This window comes from Squalius cephalus (assembly GCF_949319135.1).
Source record: "Squalius cephalus genome assembly, chromosome: 23".
NCBI lineage: Eukaryota > Metazoa > Chordata > Actinopteri > Cypriniformes > Leuciscidae > Squalius > Squalius cephalus.
The window spans coordinates 4,133,838-4,154,115 of NC_137144.1; the positions used below are offsets into that span (position 1 = coordinate 4,133,838).

The 20,278-nt window shown below is 38.3% G+C and overlaps 1 protein-coding gene across 1 annotated transcript in view; it reads right to left on the reverse strand.

The window, feature by feature from the left end:
* Positions 1–20,278, reverse strand: part of LOC307151149 (protein NLRC3-like) — a 58,510-nt gene that overhangs the window by 24,751 nt on the left and 13,481 nt on the right. The window contains exons 4-6 of the mRNA XM_079859010.1: positions 16,235–18,079; positions 6,491–6,664; positions 6,216–6,386 (exon numbers count right to left, since the gene is read on the reverse strand). Coding sequence (XP_079715136.1) covers positions 6,216–6,386; positions 6,491–6,664; positions 16,235–18,079 — 2,190 coding nt within the window. The remainder of the gene's footprint in view (positions 1–6,215; positions 6,387–6,490; positions 6,665–16,234; positions 18,080–20,278) is intronic.

The window sequence follows — 20,278 nt, forward strand, 5'->3', positions numbered from 1 at the left end:
CGTTTTTGTACTCAAGTGCAGTTGCTTGGAACGAATTGCCTGATCATATAAAACAATTACAGGAGGCATGGCCCTTTAGAAGAGAAGTAAAAAAATGGCTTTCCAATTAGGATGCCTTAAGAATTTGTAAAGTGTGAGTTGCTTGTTATTTGATTTTATTCCCATTTGAACTGTTCGTTTCATTTTATGCAGGTAGAGGACCACAATGGAAATAAGCCTGTGGCTTTTTTGTGTATTTTATCCTCAACAAATTGTATTCAATGTATATGAACTGCCTCTGGCATGACTGTATAAGTTTATGATTATTGTTGAAATAAATCAAATCAAATCAAATCAAATCAAATCAAAATGTCTCTCCGTGACTACTAATGCTGCCATGGAGTGGCCGAGAGCACAGAGAGACAGGTCTGCTGCTCGACGTAACTCTTTAACCCCCTGGGGTCGGCGGTATCGCCGGCGATACCAGCTCGTTTTTTTTTTATCAGTGTAAAAGAGACTCAAAAATACTCTGTTGACTTTGATTTTCCATAGGAGTTTCATACATCAATCGATTCTGTTAAGTGTGTATTATTTTTGTGTATACTCACAATAAAAACAAAGTGTTGTGCTTTTTGCCAAATAAAGAAAAATAAACACGAAGCGAGTTCTGCCTTCACTCTGTCAGTTAAGTCCATTCTGAAACGCATCCGAAAATGAACCATAACTCAGCGAATACTCAGTCAAACAGTCACACAGGCACACAGGCATGAAGCTTGAATTCTCTTCTTTTAAATGAAGTAATTTTTATAAAAAACAAATATTCTCAGTTTATGTAATATGAATGAAAAGAGAGAGATGTCAGTCGTTCTCATCTCAGCTCATTATGTTTTAATTTGACTCCGCCCACGGAGAGCGCGCGCTATTCAAACGCAAATGTGAAGCGATCCTGCAATCCTGTGAAACGCCCACATCAGCTGGATAACACACACTGCGAGTTCACTTTCAGACTCATGTACTTTATGACGCTGTGAGGAATAATACTATATTGATAATAATCCTGGAAAATTTACCTCAGAAGTTCTGGAAGTTTCATTTCGAGGAGCAACGGATCCCGCTGAGGAATAGGTCAGTTCTATGCTTTGTTCTAATCGCAAGTGTCTGTACACGCAAAAAGACTGTTTAAATATGAATCGCGTTTCTGTGCGTGAATGAATGAATGAATGCACAGATGCGCGCTGTTGTGTAGCTACAACAGCTGGCACAAATACTGTTTCAAAATGAATCGCGTTTCTGTGTGTGAATGAATGAACGCACAGATGCGTGCTGTTGTGTAGCTACAACAGCTGGCACAAATACTGTTTCAAAATGAATCGCGTTTCTGTGTGTGAATGAATGAACAGCTTTTACCAAACTCTATTGCTATACTAAGATGAGTAAAAATCGACTACAAAAATTGGATAGATTATAAAGTTTTTACTGTAAAATATTGCCACATCAAATAAGCTTATAATGCTGCCAATTTCTGCTCATGTGTTAAATATATACATATGTGTAAGTATGTATGTATGTATGTGTATATATATATATATATATAGAGAGAGAGAGAGAGAGAGAGAGACCTTGCATTCTTTCCTGTGGCTCAGTGACACACCTGAATGAAAGGCTCATTATGGGTGTGAACTTCTCAGGTGTGAACCACTAAATATTCATGGTGGTGTAAGGATCGTTTACGCCCCATCCGCATATTGCCTTTCCAAACTAAAAGTGTTTCACAAAATTTAAATCAATGTATCGTTTTATGTGAGTGATTAGGCAGGATGATTTTCACATCATTTTGAAGAAAAAACTCTAGGCGACAGAGGGTTAACCCGCGAGCGCGTTTTGCTCGATTTTTTTCACATAGCAGCAAAATAAACTTAAAATACTCCGTCATTTATGGTCATACAGACTTAAGAAATATGAAAAAATAAACTGTTAAATGTCAACTTTTTTTATGTGTCCACTTACAGGCGAGAAACATTGTGTTTTTGTAAAATAAAGAAAATAAACAGGGTGTGCTTTCTGCCTGTCTGTCTCGGTGAACTTTTTTTTGGAGCAAGTCTCTAAACTTAAACAAAACTCAGCGAATACTATTCACCCAGGCATGAGCAATATATCTTTATAATCATTCAAGTGTGTACTTTTAAATTATCTAATTCAAAACTAAATCAAATATTCTCTGATTATGTAATCTGTATGAAAAGAGAGAGAGATCAGTCGTTCTCATCTCAGCTCATTATTTTTAATGTGATCCCGCCCATGGAGAGCGCGCTACTCAAACGCAAATGACTGAGGCAATCCATGCAAACTTTGAACGCCCCTATATCAGCTCGAGAAAACACATCAAGTTTAATCAGATCATTGTACTTGTTTAGACCGTCTCGCAGCGCTGTGAGGAATAATACTATCGTAATAATAATAATAATGGAAAATGTACCTCAGAAGTGCTGGTATTTCGAGGAGCAACGGATCCTGAGCTATGGAATACTGTAGTAAGTTTTTTTCATTCTCAAGTGAATCGCGTTTCTGTGTGAATGAATGAATGGCAGAGATGCGCGCTGTTTATCACAGCTCGCAAAAAGATGGTTTAAATTTGAATCGCGTTTCTGTGTGTGAATGAATGATTCGCTTTTAGCAAACTGTATTGCTATACTGAGATGAGTAAAAATCGACTGAAATATGTTGAAATAAAATGTATTTGTATAAGCAACGTATTAAACTGCAAATTAACATTTATATTCCCTATAATAAAAATGAAAGACCTATGTTACAGACATGTAAGACATGAAAGACAACATTTTGTTGACTAGTTTTGGATAGATTATAAATTTTTACTGTAAAATATCTGCCACCTCAAATAAGCTTTTGTTTGCCAATTTTTGCTCATATGTTAAATATAGTATGTTTTGTCAAAAATAAAGTAATCAAATAATATGTTATTATAGTGTTTGTTCCAATGTAGCCTAGGCTATATTCAAAGTAATGAATCCTTAACTTTGAAATATGTATGATAAAATGTATACTTTAGTTTTTACAAAGAAAGATTACACTTGAATTGTTGTTGTAATTGTAACCTTTTTAATAAAAATATATATTTACAAGGTAGATGTAAACAAACGGTAAACAATGTAAACAAAAGGTAAATATAAGCCTTTTCTTTAAATAATTTTTATTGTGTTTTATTAGTAACAAATTTGGGGAGAGGATACATATTCCAAAACTGAAAATACAGTATGAGAATTAACTGCACAATTACTAGACATGTTTTCCATGTGAAAAAAAAGAAAGAAAAAAAATTGAGATTCTACCAATTTGGTTCACAGTTGGAAGAATCTCAATTTTTTTTTCTTTCTTTTTTTTTGTCTCCATTGTCTCCTCAGGTGCGAACCACTCAATATGCACAATGGTGTTGGATCGTTGACGCATATTGCCTTTCCAAACAGAAAGTGTCTTGCAAAATTTAAATCAATGTATTGTTTTATGTGAATGATAAGGCAGGATGATTTTCAGATAATTTTGAAGAAAAAAACTCTAGGCAACAACACCCATTAGTCAAAAGTCTTGTGGACACATATTTAGTATGTGTTTTGTGGCCTTATTTCAGAAACTTTAGTTTTTTCAATAACCATGCATAAACATTATTCTCTCAAAAATACAAACATGTACAGTACATACATGTTGCTCACATATTATGGTAGCCCTGTTTGTGCTAAATAGAGTGTAATTATACCTTTGCCATTAATATGTTTATAAGCAACTGAAAAAAGCACAAATGTCAGGGCATGTCAGAACATCTCAAGGACCCCAAAAACACCTTAGACCCCCAGAGGGTTAAAGTTGTCGAGCGTGACCTCCCCACTGTCATCCATTTCTTTCAGTAGGTCGGCCTGGTATGCCTGCATGATACCCATCGTGTGCAGGCATGAACCAGCCCGACCAGCCACCATATATGCCTTGCACGCCAAAGCCGATGTTGTACGGCAGGGATTGGAGAGCAGTGCCGGAGACTTGAGGGATGACGCAGCGTCGGGTAAGATATATGATGCCAGTGTCTCTTCAACCCGCAGCATCACCCCATAGCCTCATAGGCTTATTCCACGATCTCGACAGCTCAGTGTGGAGATCAGTGAAAAAAGGAAAGATTCCGAGTCTGCAGGAAGCACTCATCGAGCTTACTTTTTTGTGCGCTTCCTGCTTTTCTGATGGCCACAGCTCTGGTCACAACTTCCAGCAGCTCCTCAAAGGCAGGAGAATGAAGTAGCGAGTCCTCTGATTCTCATGCCTTGATGCCCAAAACATCTAACTTTTCAAGGTCAGATCATTCGAGCATCGGGTCCTCATCCTGGGGGGAAGAAACCACAGCCTGTGCATGCTTCGCTCCCAAACACATCACACAGAGCGAGTGTGTGTCATCCTCGCTCATATAGAGTGGGCAAGGGAACCCATGAAAGGGGAACACGTTATGCCTGTTTTGATTTATAGTGCAAGCCGGAGGGCGGCATCACGCAGAAAGTCCAAATATCCCTCACAGAAGTATTATAACTTCCAGGAAATCCCTAATACAGCTATCGCTGTAGCTAAAAAAAAAAAAAAAAGATAGGAACGCTTTGACTTATTAAATCTGAATACAATAAGCACACCACTGCAACAATATATGGTTTATCTGTGTTCTTCAACCCATTTCATTTTCATAAGAAAAAAGTCTATGTACAATGCAATGCTAATCGACATAGCATTAGTTACAGAATAGAATACTACAAAATAATATAATGTCTGTCTCATTCTGTGATAAGCCACTTCAGATCCGAAAAAGAAGTAATTTCAAACACTTGACTGACGTTATGAAGTGAGATTGGAGTAAAAATATGTAATGTTTGGCACATTTTGCTTTAGAAATGCACATCATAAGTGATTCAAACTCAGCGGTTGCAGAGATGCAGCAGCATCTACTGAAGCGATTGAGACGCTCCTTACTATTAAACACTATTGTTTAGCACATTATAAACACCTAGGTTTAAGCAGATATTCACAAACACAGTATTTCATAGTAAACTCTGGTCTAAACATTGTAATATTAATCAAGCTACAATGTAAAAACTTATTTTACTTTTATATCATACTGTGCTTTATATTATAAAGCATAAAAACAATAGCATTGTAATAACATATATAATTCATATTATGAAATTGAATACATCCTTGTGTCATTCGACATTTATATTGAATTTAACATTTGGCAATAAAAGGTTGCTTACCTTCCTATATAGCCTATTTTATATTTCAACATGTTTCAGTTGATTTCACTCATTTTAGTCTGGCAATAGTTCAACTAGTGCAATATGTACAAGTTTATGTAACACTTAAATGTTACCTAATGTAAATAAGAATAAATTACTCAGAAAGTATATACTCTACTGGATCAAGCCACACATTACATTCTTTTTCTGATGTAAATTCAAGGCTTATTCCTCACAGCGCGTCTTCTCCCAAACTCAGTGAAAAGTAGAGGAATCTGATGACGCTTGATTCTTTGTTTATCGAGGTGATGGGAGTTCGCGCTTACAGATTTGTGTGGCTCACATGGAGGATTACCATATGAATAGCCTGCGCTGCGCGTGGGTGTGGTCACAATACAGGTAATGAGCAGAGATGGAAGAAACTGTACCTCTCGCTGGTTTCATACGTTGGTTTCATAATTACATAAACAGAAATATTTGTTTTCGATATTTCTCACGTCTATGTGGCAAATATCACTAAGTTTCGGTTCATTTTTGAGATGCGTTTCAGAAGGAAGTTCACTGACTGAGACGGCAGAAAGCGCACCTTGTTTGTTTTCTTTATTTTACAAAAGCACAAAGTTTTGTTGTAATTGTAAGTGTACAAAAAGAAAACTTTTTTTTTTTTCTATACAGTTTTGAATGATGTATTGTTTCTGTATGACAAAAAATATGTTAAGTTGATTTTGCATACTGAAAATCGATAGAATTTAATTTATTCCATATACATAATCATATCGAACACACAATGTAAACTAGATTATAGATTCACCTTTAGCTGTTCACTCTGGCTTTAAGACATTAAAGCACAATTTTTAGTAAAGCAGCTTGGAAAGCACTTGGATTGCTTAAAGCGCTATACAAATAAAATTGACTTGACATTGCTTTGTTTTCTTTCCTTTTATTTAAAAAAAAAAATACCTCAGTTTCTGCAGCTGACAGTTTGGGCTCTTCAGTCCATCAGAGATCAGCTTCAATGAATCCTGCAGGTCATTGTTACTCAGGTCTAGCTCTCTCAGGACACAATTTGAGGATTGAAGAGATGATGACAAACTCTCACAGCAATGAACAGTGAGATTACAACCAGCAAGACTGAAAGAGAGCAGAAAACATACACGTCAACAGTCAGATCTACAAACACACATAAACATTAAAACGGGCTGACTCTAAATTATATAATATACGTTCTTACATACCTCAGTATCTGCAGCTGACAGTTTGGATTCTTCAGTCCGTCAGAGATCAGCTTCACTCCTGAATCATGCAGGTGATTGTTACTCAGGTCTAGCTCTCTCATGGCACAGTTTAAGGATTGCAGAGCTGATGCCACAATTTCACAATGCTGACCAGTAAGATTACATCCAGAAAGTCTTGAAAAGATGAAATAATTACAAAATAAATAAATAAAATTAAAAACAATACTGAAATAACAGTAAAGGACGTTTCAAATATTTACACACTGAACAATTTTAAATGAAAAATGCTGCTGGAGACGAAAAAAAAAAAAAAAAAAAAATCACAGTTTTGAATCAGAGAGTATCCTCTCCACCTCATTTAGTGTAATTGTACAATTTTTCATAGATTAAATCCTTACTGCTTAATTGTTCATTTAATAAATATTTTAGCTTCCTATTATTTGCTACTTTGGTTGCATTAGCTTAAGTGATATTATCAATATCCACACATGTATCTAAGTGAGTTTAGTCTATTTCCATGTTTAGTCTCTTAAACTTCTCTTCTATGTCAGAAAAAAAGTTTTCTTAAACAGTAACTCAAAATTTCTGGTACATCTGAGGACTTTTAAGGGTTGTTTAATGCATATAGTTAAAGGGTCATGACATTAATCTTTAATATTTTGATATATTTGAGTTCACCATTTTATAAATTACTGTAAGTTTCACACCTAAAAAATTCCTCTTCACTACAAAAATAACATTTGAAACTAAGCTGTCAAAAATTCTACTTCCTCCTCATTGTGATGTTGCACTGTAGATTTGTGCATCTGACTGCCTCCAGAAGAGCACTTCAATGCCTACTTTACTGAATCTAATCTTACTCTACTGAATAATACGAATCTAAAGTTGTATTTGTAGCGAGATACCAGCGGTCACATGACAAAAGAACGAAGACTCAAACCCGAAAGACTCAATGAACTAATCATATTGGCCCTCATTTATCATTCTTGCGTAGAAACGGGTGTATATGTTGGCGTAAGATTATGCTTACACTCCTCTCACTTACACTCCCACCCCTTTGAAATCCAGGTGTACACAATAACTGCCCTTGATAAATGCCGCGGCTGAAAACGATCGTCATTAGAATAACACGCCCCTATATATTCAAGTCTCCGCTTCCCCCACACCCTCATTTTACGCCATGGACACACGGAAGACAGCAAAGAAGAGAAACTTCTCCGACGTGGAGATCGAGACCATCACCAGGGAAGTGGAAAGAAACTAAATTGATTTCTAGATTTTTATTATTAATGACGCTTATTGTTATTTAGAAGAAGAATGTCGTTATTATTATTATTATTATTATTATTATTTAAAAGAAGAATGTCATTTTTATTATTTTGTCAGTCTGAATTATTTTTTGGTCATTGAAAGCCTTTCATTAGGCCGGTGACACACTGGCTGCGTGGCGTGAGCGTGGCGTGAGCGTGGCGTTTCTGTTGCGTGTCAGCTGCGTGGCGTTTTCTATGTCTTTGCACACCAGAAACGTGTCTGACGCGGCGCTGCTGCTGCTATAGGTGACATATGATAAGCCTCATTGGTGATATATTTGACATGTGGGGAGAGAGAGTTGTGGAAGGCCTATACTTCATGTTAAACATAAATATAGCAGCAAAGACAACGTCGGCAGTACTGACACAAAATAGGCTACAGAATATTTCGTTCTGTATTGACAGGTGCAATATTTGAAAATCGATATTATTTTTTTTATTACATTTATATCTGCATTTATGTCAAAACCTAGAGACTTTCAAACATCAAAATGTTATTTATTAATATGTATTCGTGTCAAAATGACATATAAACATCTTTTCCTATTCTATTTTGCCTGGAAACGCTTCCAACACGCTTGCACTTTTTGCGCGAAAAATAGGCATCGGTTCTATTTCTAGCATGCATGCGGAGACGCGCATGTCACACAGGCAATGTGCAAGCTCTAACCTGTTAACATGGGAGCCGAAATAAAAACGGACACGCCACGCAGCTGAGACGCTCACGCCACGCATCCAGTGTGTCACCGGCCTTACTGAACCCAGGTCAGGTAAAGCGCACAGGCTCGCAACTGAAGGAATACATATGCCTACAAATCAAATGCTTTGGTAAAGTCACACAAATTAAACATTGAAGTCCATGTTGCACAAAAATAAACGCTGAAGGTTATAATTACTTTGTTGTTGTTTTTTTCAGGGGGTCATAATATATCATATCTTTTAGTTTGTCAGTGCGTTTTGTGGTGTTAGGAATTGTTTTTCTGCGCATTTCCGCACTAACTCAAAACGTGCGTACATGTACACCACCTCCTGAGCTGGCGTAGGATTTGAGCGTGCCGTGCGCCAACGTCCATATTGATAAATCTCAAAGTCACCGTGGTTTTGGGTTTACGCCAGGTATACGCTGGAAATTTGGTGTACGCACTTTTGATAAATGAGGGCCATTGTCTCTATGGAACTGACAGGAAGAAAGAAAGACTCAGACTCAGCCGAACCCGATCCAGATGAACTAATCATTTCTCTTTCCGGTACTGACAGCATAGTCTCTATGGGACTGACAGGAAGAACGAAAGACTCGGACCCGGCCGAGACGAACCCGAACTCCCGAAGACTCGAACTAATCATTTCTGTTTCATATACAGAACTATGGGATGTTGCGCGCATGCACAGTCAACACAAAATGAACCGGTACTTCAGTGCAGCTTGAAGTTCGAACCCGAAGACACGAGGTGGGGAACAGACGTGATCAATTTGAAGTTGTATAGAAAGAACGTCTCGGATCAGGAGGTGAGGTGAACTAACAGACTGCATTAGTCTGAACTTAAAAGGACAAGTTCGGTATTTTACACTTAAAGCCCTGTTTACAGATCGTATCTGATGAAATAGAACGGTTAAGATTAAATTTTGGACAAATGCTGCTGTCCCGAGAATTTTAGGTTGATTTCGCTTTCCCCCCCCACCCCCACAATGGTTGTCTAGGTGCACTGGAACATTCCTTCCTAAAACACATTAAACTTTCGTTTACAAAGACGTGAAACTCACCGAGTGGTCAGGGGTGTTCACTGGTATGCTCACTCAAAAATCGCTGAAAAAGATGCATTCCAACAGGTTTTATCGTAGTTTTTGTCCAACTCCATTGAGTTGTATTGAAAGAGCTGTGTGAGGTACGGTATTACTCCGCCGCTTCTTCTTCTGCTTCTTCTGTGTATTCAATGAAATGCCAGTGGTTTGCTTGCAATTGGCAAAGGTGCATTATCGCCACCAACTGGGCTGGAGTGTCTATTATTCAAGCTCTCAACGGAAGAATCTACGGGTGTGAGACGTTTGGAAAAATAGGTCCACAGTTTTACAACTAATGGTAAAACACCTGTTGGAATGCATCTTTTTCAGCGATTTTTGAGTGAGCATACCAGTGAACACCCCTGACCACTCGGTGAGTTTCACGTCTTTGTAAATACGATCTGTAAACAGGGCTTTAAGTGTAAAATACCGAACTTGTCCTTTAAGACCCAGCTAATCAATTAAGTAAACATTTCGGTTTCTTATAATTTGAATTTGGCTGCATTACCCTATAGTTTATTTTTATTTTTTCAAATGTAATCAACATTTTCGTAAGTACTAGATGTGTTGGGCTATTTAACATGACATTTTAATTATATTCTGCTGAAATGAACGAAATGACTCGAAAAAAAGATTCGTTCATTTTGCTGAACGAGATTCAAAGATCTGAGTCTGTAAAATTATCTGAATTTCCCACTACTAAGGCTAATAATAGGTCTTAACCATCTTTATTTAGCTAGGATCATCTTTATTTATGGTCCTAGCTTGTTGATTTGGGGTCTAGAGTATGGAGTGGGGGTTTTTGTGTGGACTTATGTTTGAACAAATCATCTTGAAGATTTATTTGTGTTTTGGTTCATTCTCAAATCCTACACCTTCTTGGAAAGAAGAACAGTCCTCTGATAAGTTTTCTCTTGCAAGGGCTTTGGGTAAAAATGTTGCTTCTACCCCCAGGCTAGTTGAGGGAGGGCTCGAGCTGCAACGCTCTTTTTGTTGTTGCTTGTAAGAGGAGCCAGGCGCAGATGGCTGGCGCTGCCCCCTGGCAACCAACTCTGAGTTAAAACTTGAACTCTGAGTTGACTTACCATGAGAATGGAAACTCTGAGTTCAGTTACAGAACAGCTGAAATGAGTTAGTTCAATCAACTCTGAGTTGACTGACTCTGAGTTAAGCACGTGCACCACATCTATAAAAAGCCATTATAAATGGAGCGCAGATATTATGAGTCACCATGGCAACAGCGCCAAACAAAAACAGGTATGTCTCTTATTATTTTATATTTTCCCCAGCAGAACTGGATGTGCTTCTGCAAGCATATGGAGAGTACGAACACATATTATTATTATTTTTGAAATACCGGCTGCAGCAGCGAAGGACAGAGAGTTAACTAGGGAGAAAATAGTTGCTCGAGTCAATGCATAAGTTTACATTTTAATTACTGTTATACAGTGATGGGTGTAATTAATTACCAAGTCATCTAAATACTGTAATTTAATTAAAGGGCTTATTCTTAGGGTGTACTCACACTAGCCAGTTTGAACCGTGCCCGAGTGCGTTTGACCACCAAAGCGCGGTTCATTTGACTAGTGTGAGTGCTCCGAACCGTGCCCGGGCGCGGCTCGATTAGCCAGCCCTGGCCCGCTTGGAAGAGGTGGGCCAGAGCACGGTTCAGTTGGACTCGGGCGCGGTTCGCATGCAGTGTGAGCGCTAACCGTGCTGGAGCACGGAACAGTACAATCGTACTCGGGCCCAGTTCATGGCAACCGTGCCTAGAGTGAGTACACCCTTAATTCTTCTGTAATTTAAAGTAAAATCTAATGTAATTGCATTAGACTATAGAACAATTCTGTATATTTAACATACATTTTTAAAAGGTATATTTTTAATGTAACCTTCTCCCTCTACACACTTTGGTCAATTCAAGAATATTTCATACAATTGTCTATTGTTTATTTGAAAGCATTAAAAGTGCAGTTTCTTGTCTCTCCTTGTATTGTTCAAGTGGTTGAGGTTGATATGGGATTTAGTAATTAGTAATAAGTAGACCAATACTTTCTAAAGATAGCCTTTATTACATTAATCTAATTACACGGTTGAAGATGTAATTTGTAGTTAGTAATTATTAACTATTTTAGAGTAACTTACCCAACTGTTATAATATCTGAGGTGAAACTGTAAGAACAGTATGTTATTCAACCTAATTTTAATTTTCATGTAGGTGCAATCCTGCTGGCATTAAAAGAACATGGCAGCAGCTAAAAATGAAATATAAAAACATAGGTAAGGTAAGGTAACATCAGGTAAGGCTTGAGCATATCATGGGTGTAGGCTAGCTGACTTTACAAACATTTGACATATTAAATAACTAAAAAGCATCCAGTGTCTAGCAGTGCAGCAGCATTTTTGGCTGAGGGAATTCCTGGAGGGACATCAGAGCCAGTCACTACCGAAGATCCAAGGGCCTTCATAAAATATAAGAGGTTTACATATGTGTTATTTTTTATATAGGCTATTTTTGATATTTCCATTTATTTTACTTTGGGTTGGGTTTTTTGTTGGTCTTTTGGAGCCTCCTGTCCCAACAGAACCCCAGGCAGTTGTAAGTAGCCTACTCAATACACCAGAAATGATGACAAATAGTGCTATAAAGTGTTCTCAACCAAATGCTCATCTTCACAAGACGATGGGGATAAAGAGTTTCTGCTGCCACAGAGAGGACTACAGAGGTAATGTTAATATTATGTGTAGGGGTGTCCCCGACTATGGATTTTCATAGTCGAATCAGAATCGTCAAGTCTTGCCTATAGTCGACTAATAGTGGAATCATGTGTATGGGGGTGGGGATGGGGGCGGGGCTTTAACATTTCAAAGTGGCGATCACACAAAGATATAGAAAAAAATGTATAAAAACATTTTGGATCAATAAAACTAAGAGATAACATAAATAACTCCTGAAAAGCCACACTGCAGACAGGATTTGCATTTCACATGCAAATCAAATTAAATCGGCTAAATTACTTGTGCGAGCAGGCTCTAAGTACAGCACAACATCGATGCACCGAAAAAATAAACAAGTAATTTACAAAATTAAATTAGAACAGAATATACCTTCCTAATAAACAAAAATACAAAACGAAATAAATCAGAATCAAGTCACAAGATGAGGAGCAAATGTGTGCAAAATGCCTAAAGTGCAGGGGAACATATATTCAAAACACAAGCCACAAATAGTTAGATTAGATAACCCTGACAGATCAATAAATAAAATAATAATAAAGAAATTATTAAAATAACAATAGTAGCCAGAATTTTCAACTTTATAAATGCTAAATTCAATAAATGCTAAACTGGAGTAGCAGTCTTTCTAGCTAAAATTGTTCACAGCATCCAAAAATCAAATTAGAACCGGCTGAAAAGTTTTGAAATCACTTGTAGCCTACCTGATCGAGAGAACAAATCCAGTCTTTCACTCTGTCTGTGTCCGTTGGAGTCTTTTTAAATTGTGCATGCAGATAAAATACATTTTAAAACGTGAAAAGCGCTTACGGCTTAATCTCCTAAAATAGTTAAATTAAAATATCAAATTATGTAAAGAAAACGCTTTACTATAGGAGGAACGCATTGCATTCATATTCTGGGTTCATCTGCACATAGTATGGTTTCTTAATAAAGTGTGTACTGTGTACATACATTAAGCCACGTTAAAGTGCCTTTTAAGCGTTTTAAAAGCTTTTTTCACGTTAAGCATTTTAGAATGTCCCGTGGAAAACCAACTTGTTAATGTTGGCCGGCAGAAGCATGGGCAGAGGTGTGATCATGGTTTTCCTGATGCTAAATCCAGCCTTGGAGAATATCCTTTCTGATGGTGTACATCCACACTTTAGATTTTCTTATCCCAGACATTGTTAAAGATTTAAATCCTTGCCGCCAAGACGCTCCTCTGTCGGTTACGGATTGAAAGTGAAACTTAAATCTGTCACGGGGTGTTTGGATTTATTCACGCACGTTAAAAAATATTTATATATAACTTTGCACATTTTTATATACAGCATTATCATAATAGGCTGAATATTAACGTATTGACAGAAAACCGGTAGTTCTATGTGAAATCAGACATTGAGCGCCCTCATATAGCCAAAGTGGCATGATCTTCGTTTCATAACACCTCTGCGAAGATTCGACCGTGAGATCGGTAGTCGAATCAGGCTCCTCCAATCGAAGCATCGAATCTTCGACTATTCGGGGTCACCCCTAATTATGTGTCTACACATCAAACAATCTACACATTCAGATTATTTTACATTTTTATGTGGAGTAGCCTATAGAATCTAAGTTTAAATCTAAGTATAAACGGGTATTCTTATCTCTCCCCGCGCCCCCAGAGTGTGGAAGAACAGCAGGAGGACGGTCCATCAACTTCTGGTGCACAGATGAACACAGTTCAGTGATTTTCAGTAAATGCCACAGTTTAATTCTGTAGAATTTGTTAAGAACTACATTATGTAACTCTATTCTACTACTGTATTTTCAGTTGCCAGTTAAGGAGTTATATAGACTTCATCTTATTTAAAAAAAAACAGCAGTAAAAACAGCAATGAATAAATGTTCTGAAAGAATGAATGAGGTGTTTAAACACTGCTTCCTCTTTAAAAAAGGGGAGGAGACCGAAAGAAACTTTGGGTTTACCAAAGAAAACCTGCTCCCGACCAGGTTAGGTTCACAGAGTTAGTTACCATGGTAACTGACTCTGAGTATAAGATACCTCTCTTTCAGAAACGGGCTTGACTTACTCTGCTTTCTCGGGTTTGACATACCTCCCATTCTGAAACAGAAAACCCAGAGTTTCCCTCATTTCAGGGTAAACATACTCAGAGTTTTCACTTAACCTCCTTTCTAAAACAGGCCCCAGGAGGCAACAGCAGGGCATCAAGGTGGAAAGACTTGTCCTCCTCCTTGATACCAGAGAGTTTCAACCAAAAGGTGTCTCTCCATAGCTGCCATTATTCAAATCCCTGAGCAGGTCGGCCTGGTACGCTTGCAAGATTGACATGGTATGTAAGCAAGCGCCCGTCTGACCTGCCGCCATATATGCCTTGCCCACCAGCGACGAAGTCATACGACATAGCTTGGTGGGCAGGGTCTGGGTTTTGAGGGACGACACAGCATCACCCCCAATTTCCACCGGCTGCGTTACGGCTCCGGCACGGCGGCGGAGTCAATAGGTTTCCATTAAAGTCAATGAGTGTATTTCCACTGAATGCGGTACAGCTGCGTTCCGACTCCGGCGATCCGCAGCCCTCCGGAGCAGATACGCAGAGCTTCTATTTTTGCCGGATGCCGGAGAGCTCCGCAGGCAATTCAGCACTTATATCAAGCGATCATACGTGAATTTGCGAGATCTCGTGGGTCCTTGTGACTTCAGCTGTCAGTCATGACCGCAGCCGTTCCACAACAAATCCGGACCTGGTGGGTATTGACGGACGACGGAACACGGAGCTGTCACGCAGCGGAGCCGTTACGCAGCCGTTACGCATCTGGTGGAAATTGGGGGTCAGGGGAGAGATAAGCAGCAAGGGTCTCTTAAACCCTGGGCATCGTCCCATAGCCATTCTAATTGAGGCCTACGATCGATGAATAGTGGTGAACCATGGGACTCAAAGGCGTGAGGTGAATGGCTTCTATTATATTTCATTAAGACACAACATCCATAAGCTCCTCGTACTGTAGAGATATGGCTGGCAAGTCACCAAAATCCCCCGCATCAATGCTGAGGACATCTAACTCCTCAGAAGCAGACAATCCCAACATTAAACTCTCACTCAGGGTTGAAGAAGCCAGAGAGCGGGCTTATGTATCCCGAGTTTAAGCAGCGGAACTAGTGAGTGAGAGCTGAGAAAGGGCAGAAGCCGTCTCAAATTCCTCCACAGGTTAAAATTTCGAGTCCCGTGAATGAAGCTGCCGTGCTGCCTTGGCAGACACGAGACCCATGGGAAGTGTGAGCCTGGCCGCTCTCTTCAAACATGGCCAGGCGGGAGTGGAGCGTTCTGAGGGAGCTCCTCACAGTGTGCACAGCTACCCCCCTCAATGGCTGGCCGAGCATGCTCCACACCCAAGCAGCACACACACAGATCGTGTGTGAACCCACCTGTGATGTAACGAGGGCAGGGATGCACACACAATCTAAACTGCTTAGAACTCGCCATTTGATAATATATATATATATATATATATAATTCAAGGGAAAGACAACACAAAATAAGACACACAGTCAAAAGGAGTGCTTACTGAAGACAGAAAGCTGATGCTGTTGTGTTGTCAGCTTCACTTTATAGCTTTTGTCTTAAACCAACACACGTCACAAGGTGACGCAGCACCAATCAAGATTTAACTTTTCATGGTGAAGGCGTTCCCCAAAGACTGGAAAATAATCATGCACAGCATGTTTGTGTAAAAAAAATAATTAAAAAAATAAAAATAATGAACATTATAAGTGAACCTCAAATAAAATATTAAAATCATAAAAAGACATGTCATGACCTCTTTAAGACTCTTTAAGATTTAGTATAAAATCTCTCATTTAGGAAATGGTTCATTTTAAAAGTGCTAGATTCATTTTTAAACATGATTATTCATTTGTTAATTATTAAACACTCACATAGCTTTAGTGCAGTTGATTACAGCTGGTATCAATCTTCTTCTACACTCATCTGAGGTGTTGAATTTCTTGAGATTCAACTCATCCAGCACCTCGTCTGACATCTGAAGCATGTATGTCACTGCTGAGCAGTGAGCAGCAGAGAGTTTATTCTCTGACTGTTTGTCTGATTTCACAAACTCCTCAATCTCTCTGGACAGAGTCAGGTCTTTCACTTCCAGCAGACAAAGGAACAGATTGATGGATTTTTCAGTGGAGAGTCCATATCCACCTTTGATCTTTTCTTTAATGTACAGTGTTGTTTCTCTGATGCTCTCTGAGCTGTTCTCTGTGTGTGTCAGTAGATCTTGTAAGAGTCTCTGATTAGACTCCAGTGAGACACCCAGAAGGAAGCGCAGGAACAGATCAAGGTGTCCATTTCTACTCTTGAGGGCTTTATCTACTGCTGATGTTAGTTTCTCACACAGGGACACTTTATTGAAACTATGCTGTTTGAATCTTTCATTCAAAGGCTGCAGAGATTCTTTTAAATAGCAGTACAATGCATAGAATGCAGCTAGAAACTCCTGAAAGCTCAGATGAATGAAGCTGTAGACTTTCCTCTGATGAATGACAGAATCCTCCTTAAAAATCTCAGTGCAAATCCCAGAATACACAGAGGCATCATTAACATTTATGCCGCTCTCTCTCAGGTCCTCCTCATAGAACATCACATTGCCCTTCATCAGCTGTTTGAAAGCCACTTCAGCAAGTTTTACAATCACTTCTCTATTGGACTGCAGGAGTTTCTCTGGATCTCTCTCTTCATACTTCTGATTCCTCATGTTGATCTGAATCAGCAGGAAGTGGATGTACATTTCAGTCAGAGTTTGAGGGATTTCTGCACTCAGATCTTCTTTCAGGTGCTTTTGAAGCACAGTGGATGAGATCCAGCAGAAGACGGGTATGTGGCACATGATGTGGAGGCTTTTTGCTCTTCTGATGTGTGAGATGATTCTGCTGGCTTGATGCTCGTTACTGATTCTCTTCCTGAAATATTCCTCCTTCTGAGGATCATTGAATCCCTGAATCTCTGTCAGACGGTGGATGTATTTGGAGGGGATCTGATTGGCTGCTGCTGGTCTGGATGTGATCCAGATGAGAGAAGAAGGAAGCAGATCTCCTTTCATGAGCTTTGACATCAACACACCCACTGATGAAGTCTCAGTCACATCAGAAACTTCCTGAACGTCTGAAAACATCAGTGGGATTCTGCTTTCATCCAGACCATCAAAGATGAACACAACTTTACACTCCTCATAAATCTTTGAGTCCAGATCTTGAAGTTCAGGATGAAAGTCCAGCAGAAGTCTGTGAAGACTGTACTGATGATCTCGGATCAAGTTCAGCTCTCGAAATGGAAGCACGAACATGAAATCTACATCCTGATTGGCTTTTCCCTCAGCCCAGTCCAGAATGAACTTCTGCACAGAGACGGTTTTCCCGATTCCAGCAATGCCTTTAGTAAGAACAGTCTTGATTCGCTCTTTCTTCTCATGTCCTGGTTCAGGTGAGGCTTTAAAGATGTCATTGCAGTCGATTGGAGTCTCTTGTGAGTGTTGTGTTCTGGCCGTTTTCTCCATCTGTAAAACCTCATGTTCTTCATTCACTCCTTCACTCTCTCCCTCTATGATGTAGAGCTGTGTGTAGATCTTGTCCAGGAGAGTTTCATTCTCTTGGAGTTTCATTCCCTCAAATAATTTATCATACGTGTTCTTCATGCTGGTTTTGTGTTGGTCTTTGACTCTCTGTAGTTCAGGAGAATCCTGCTGCAGGTCTCCAGTCTGATCATCTCTATCCACTCTGCTGAAAAAAGAGAAAAAAGAAACAGATTAAAATAATGATGTAAAATTGTCAACATTGTAACATTTTGAGTTTGTTTATGATCTGTGTTTCTGTTTTAGCCTGAGTTTCATTGTTATTCCTCTTTGCATTGTTAATCAGTTTAGTTCATCTTTCATTCCCTACCTGTTTGTCTCCTAGGTTACTAATTGATGAGTTCCTCAGTTCAGGTGCGTTGTGTTAATTATATAGTTAGTTTCTCCCTCTGTTTGCTCTATTTAAGCCCTCTGTTTCAGTTAGTCACTTGTCTTGCTTTGTTAACCCTCTGGGGACCAAAAACGCGCCTGCGCGTTTTGCTCGTTTTTTTTTTTTAGCAATGAAAATAAACACTAAATGCTCTGTTAATTTTTATCTTTCATTTTCGTGTAATACATCAATCGATCCTGTTCAGTTTCTATTTTTTTTCTGTATACTCACAATAAAAATTAAGTGTTTTGCTTTTTGACAAATAAAGAAATATTAACGTGATGCGATTTCTGCCTTCTCTCTGTCAGTAAACTCCCATTTGAAACGCGTTCGAAAATGATCTATAACTCCGCGAAAATTCAGTCAAACAGGCAAACAGACCCACGGGCATAAAGCTTGAGATCGCATCTTTTAAATGAAGTAATTTATATAAAAAACAAATATTCTCAGCTTCTGTAATCTGTACAAAAAGAGAGCGACTCCAGTCGAGCTCATTACGAGCCATTCAAAAGTAATTTGACCACTCCCCGGAGAGCGCGTGCTATTCAAATGCAAATTCTGAGAACCATTTCAGTCTGTGAAACACCCCCACATCAGCTGTAAACAAAGCGCGTCGCAATCGAGTGAGGCATAATATAGCCTAGCCTACCTTATGGAGAAAAGTTTCCTCAGAACAGTGCTGATATGAGGAGCAATATCTCCTGATATGAGGAGCAGATCCCGCTGAGGAGTGAGGTAGGCTGTTTTCTTTTCTCAAGTGTTGATGTGGAATAACGTTATGGAATAACGTTAGTGTAGGCCTATGCAAACCGCAAAAAGATGAATCGCATTTCTATAATATGACTCGCCTTTCTGTGAGATGAATGAAGGGTACATATTTGTAAAGACTGTTTAGCCTAAATATGAATCGCGCGTCTGTGTGTGAAAGAATAAACTGCTTTGCTATAGCCTACTGAGATGAGTAAAAATCGACTGGAATATGTTGAAATAAAATGTATTTGTATAAGCAACGTATTAAACTGCAAATTAGCATTTATATGCCCTAATATTTCATAAAAACAACGTTACAGTCAGTCACTTGTTGACTAGATTTGGGTACAGTTTTTAGGCTACTGTAGAATATACTGCCACATCAAATAATCTTTTGTTTAGCAATTTCTGCTCATATCTAACGTTATATATATATATATATATATATATATATATATATATAACTATATATAACTATATTATTTATATATATTATATATATCATATATATATATATATATATATATATATATATATATATATATATATATATATTTGCTATATTCAAACTAATGAATACATATGATAAAATGTAGGCCTATAATCTTTTTTCTTTTCTTTTTTTACAAAGAAAGAGTACACTTGAAATATTGTTGAAATTGTAATTATTGTTGTAATTGTAACATTTTTAATAAAATAGCAAAACATATTTACAAGATAGATGTAAGCGAAATCTTAAATGGTCAATTTAAGTCTTCTTCTAAATGCATCTTTTGTCCTTGCATTGTGGCTCAGTCAGTGTCACACCTGAATGTATGGCTCATTAGGCAGAGTCATTATGCAGAGTGGGTGGGACATTGTAATCTAAGGTGTAAACTACTTCTCCCCCTCGCATATTGGCTTTCCAAGCAAAACACCATTTTACACCATTTAAATCAATGTATTTTTTTTTGGTGAACGATAAAGCAAGACTATTTTTACATAATTTTGAAGCTAGAACTCAAAGGGACAACATCCATTAGTCAAAAGTCTTGTGGACACATATTTAATATGTGTTTTGTGGTCTTAATTCAGCAACTTTCATTTAAATTTTTTCCAATAACCACGCATAAACATTATTCTCTTAAAAATACAAACATCTACATACACGTTGCTCGCATATTATGGTAGCCCTGTTTGTGCTATATAGAGTGAATTTACACCTTTGCCATTAACATGTTTATAAAT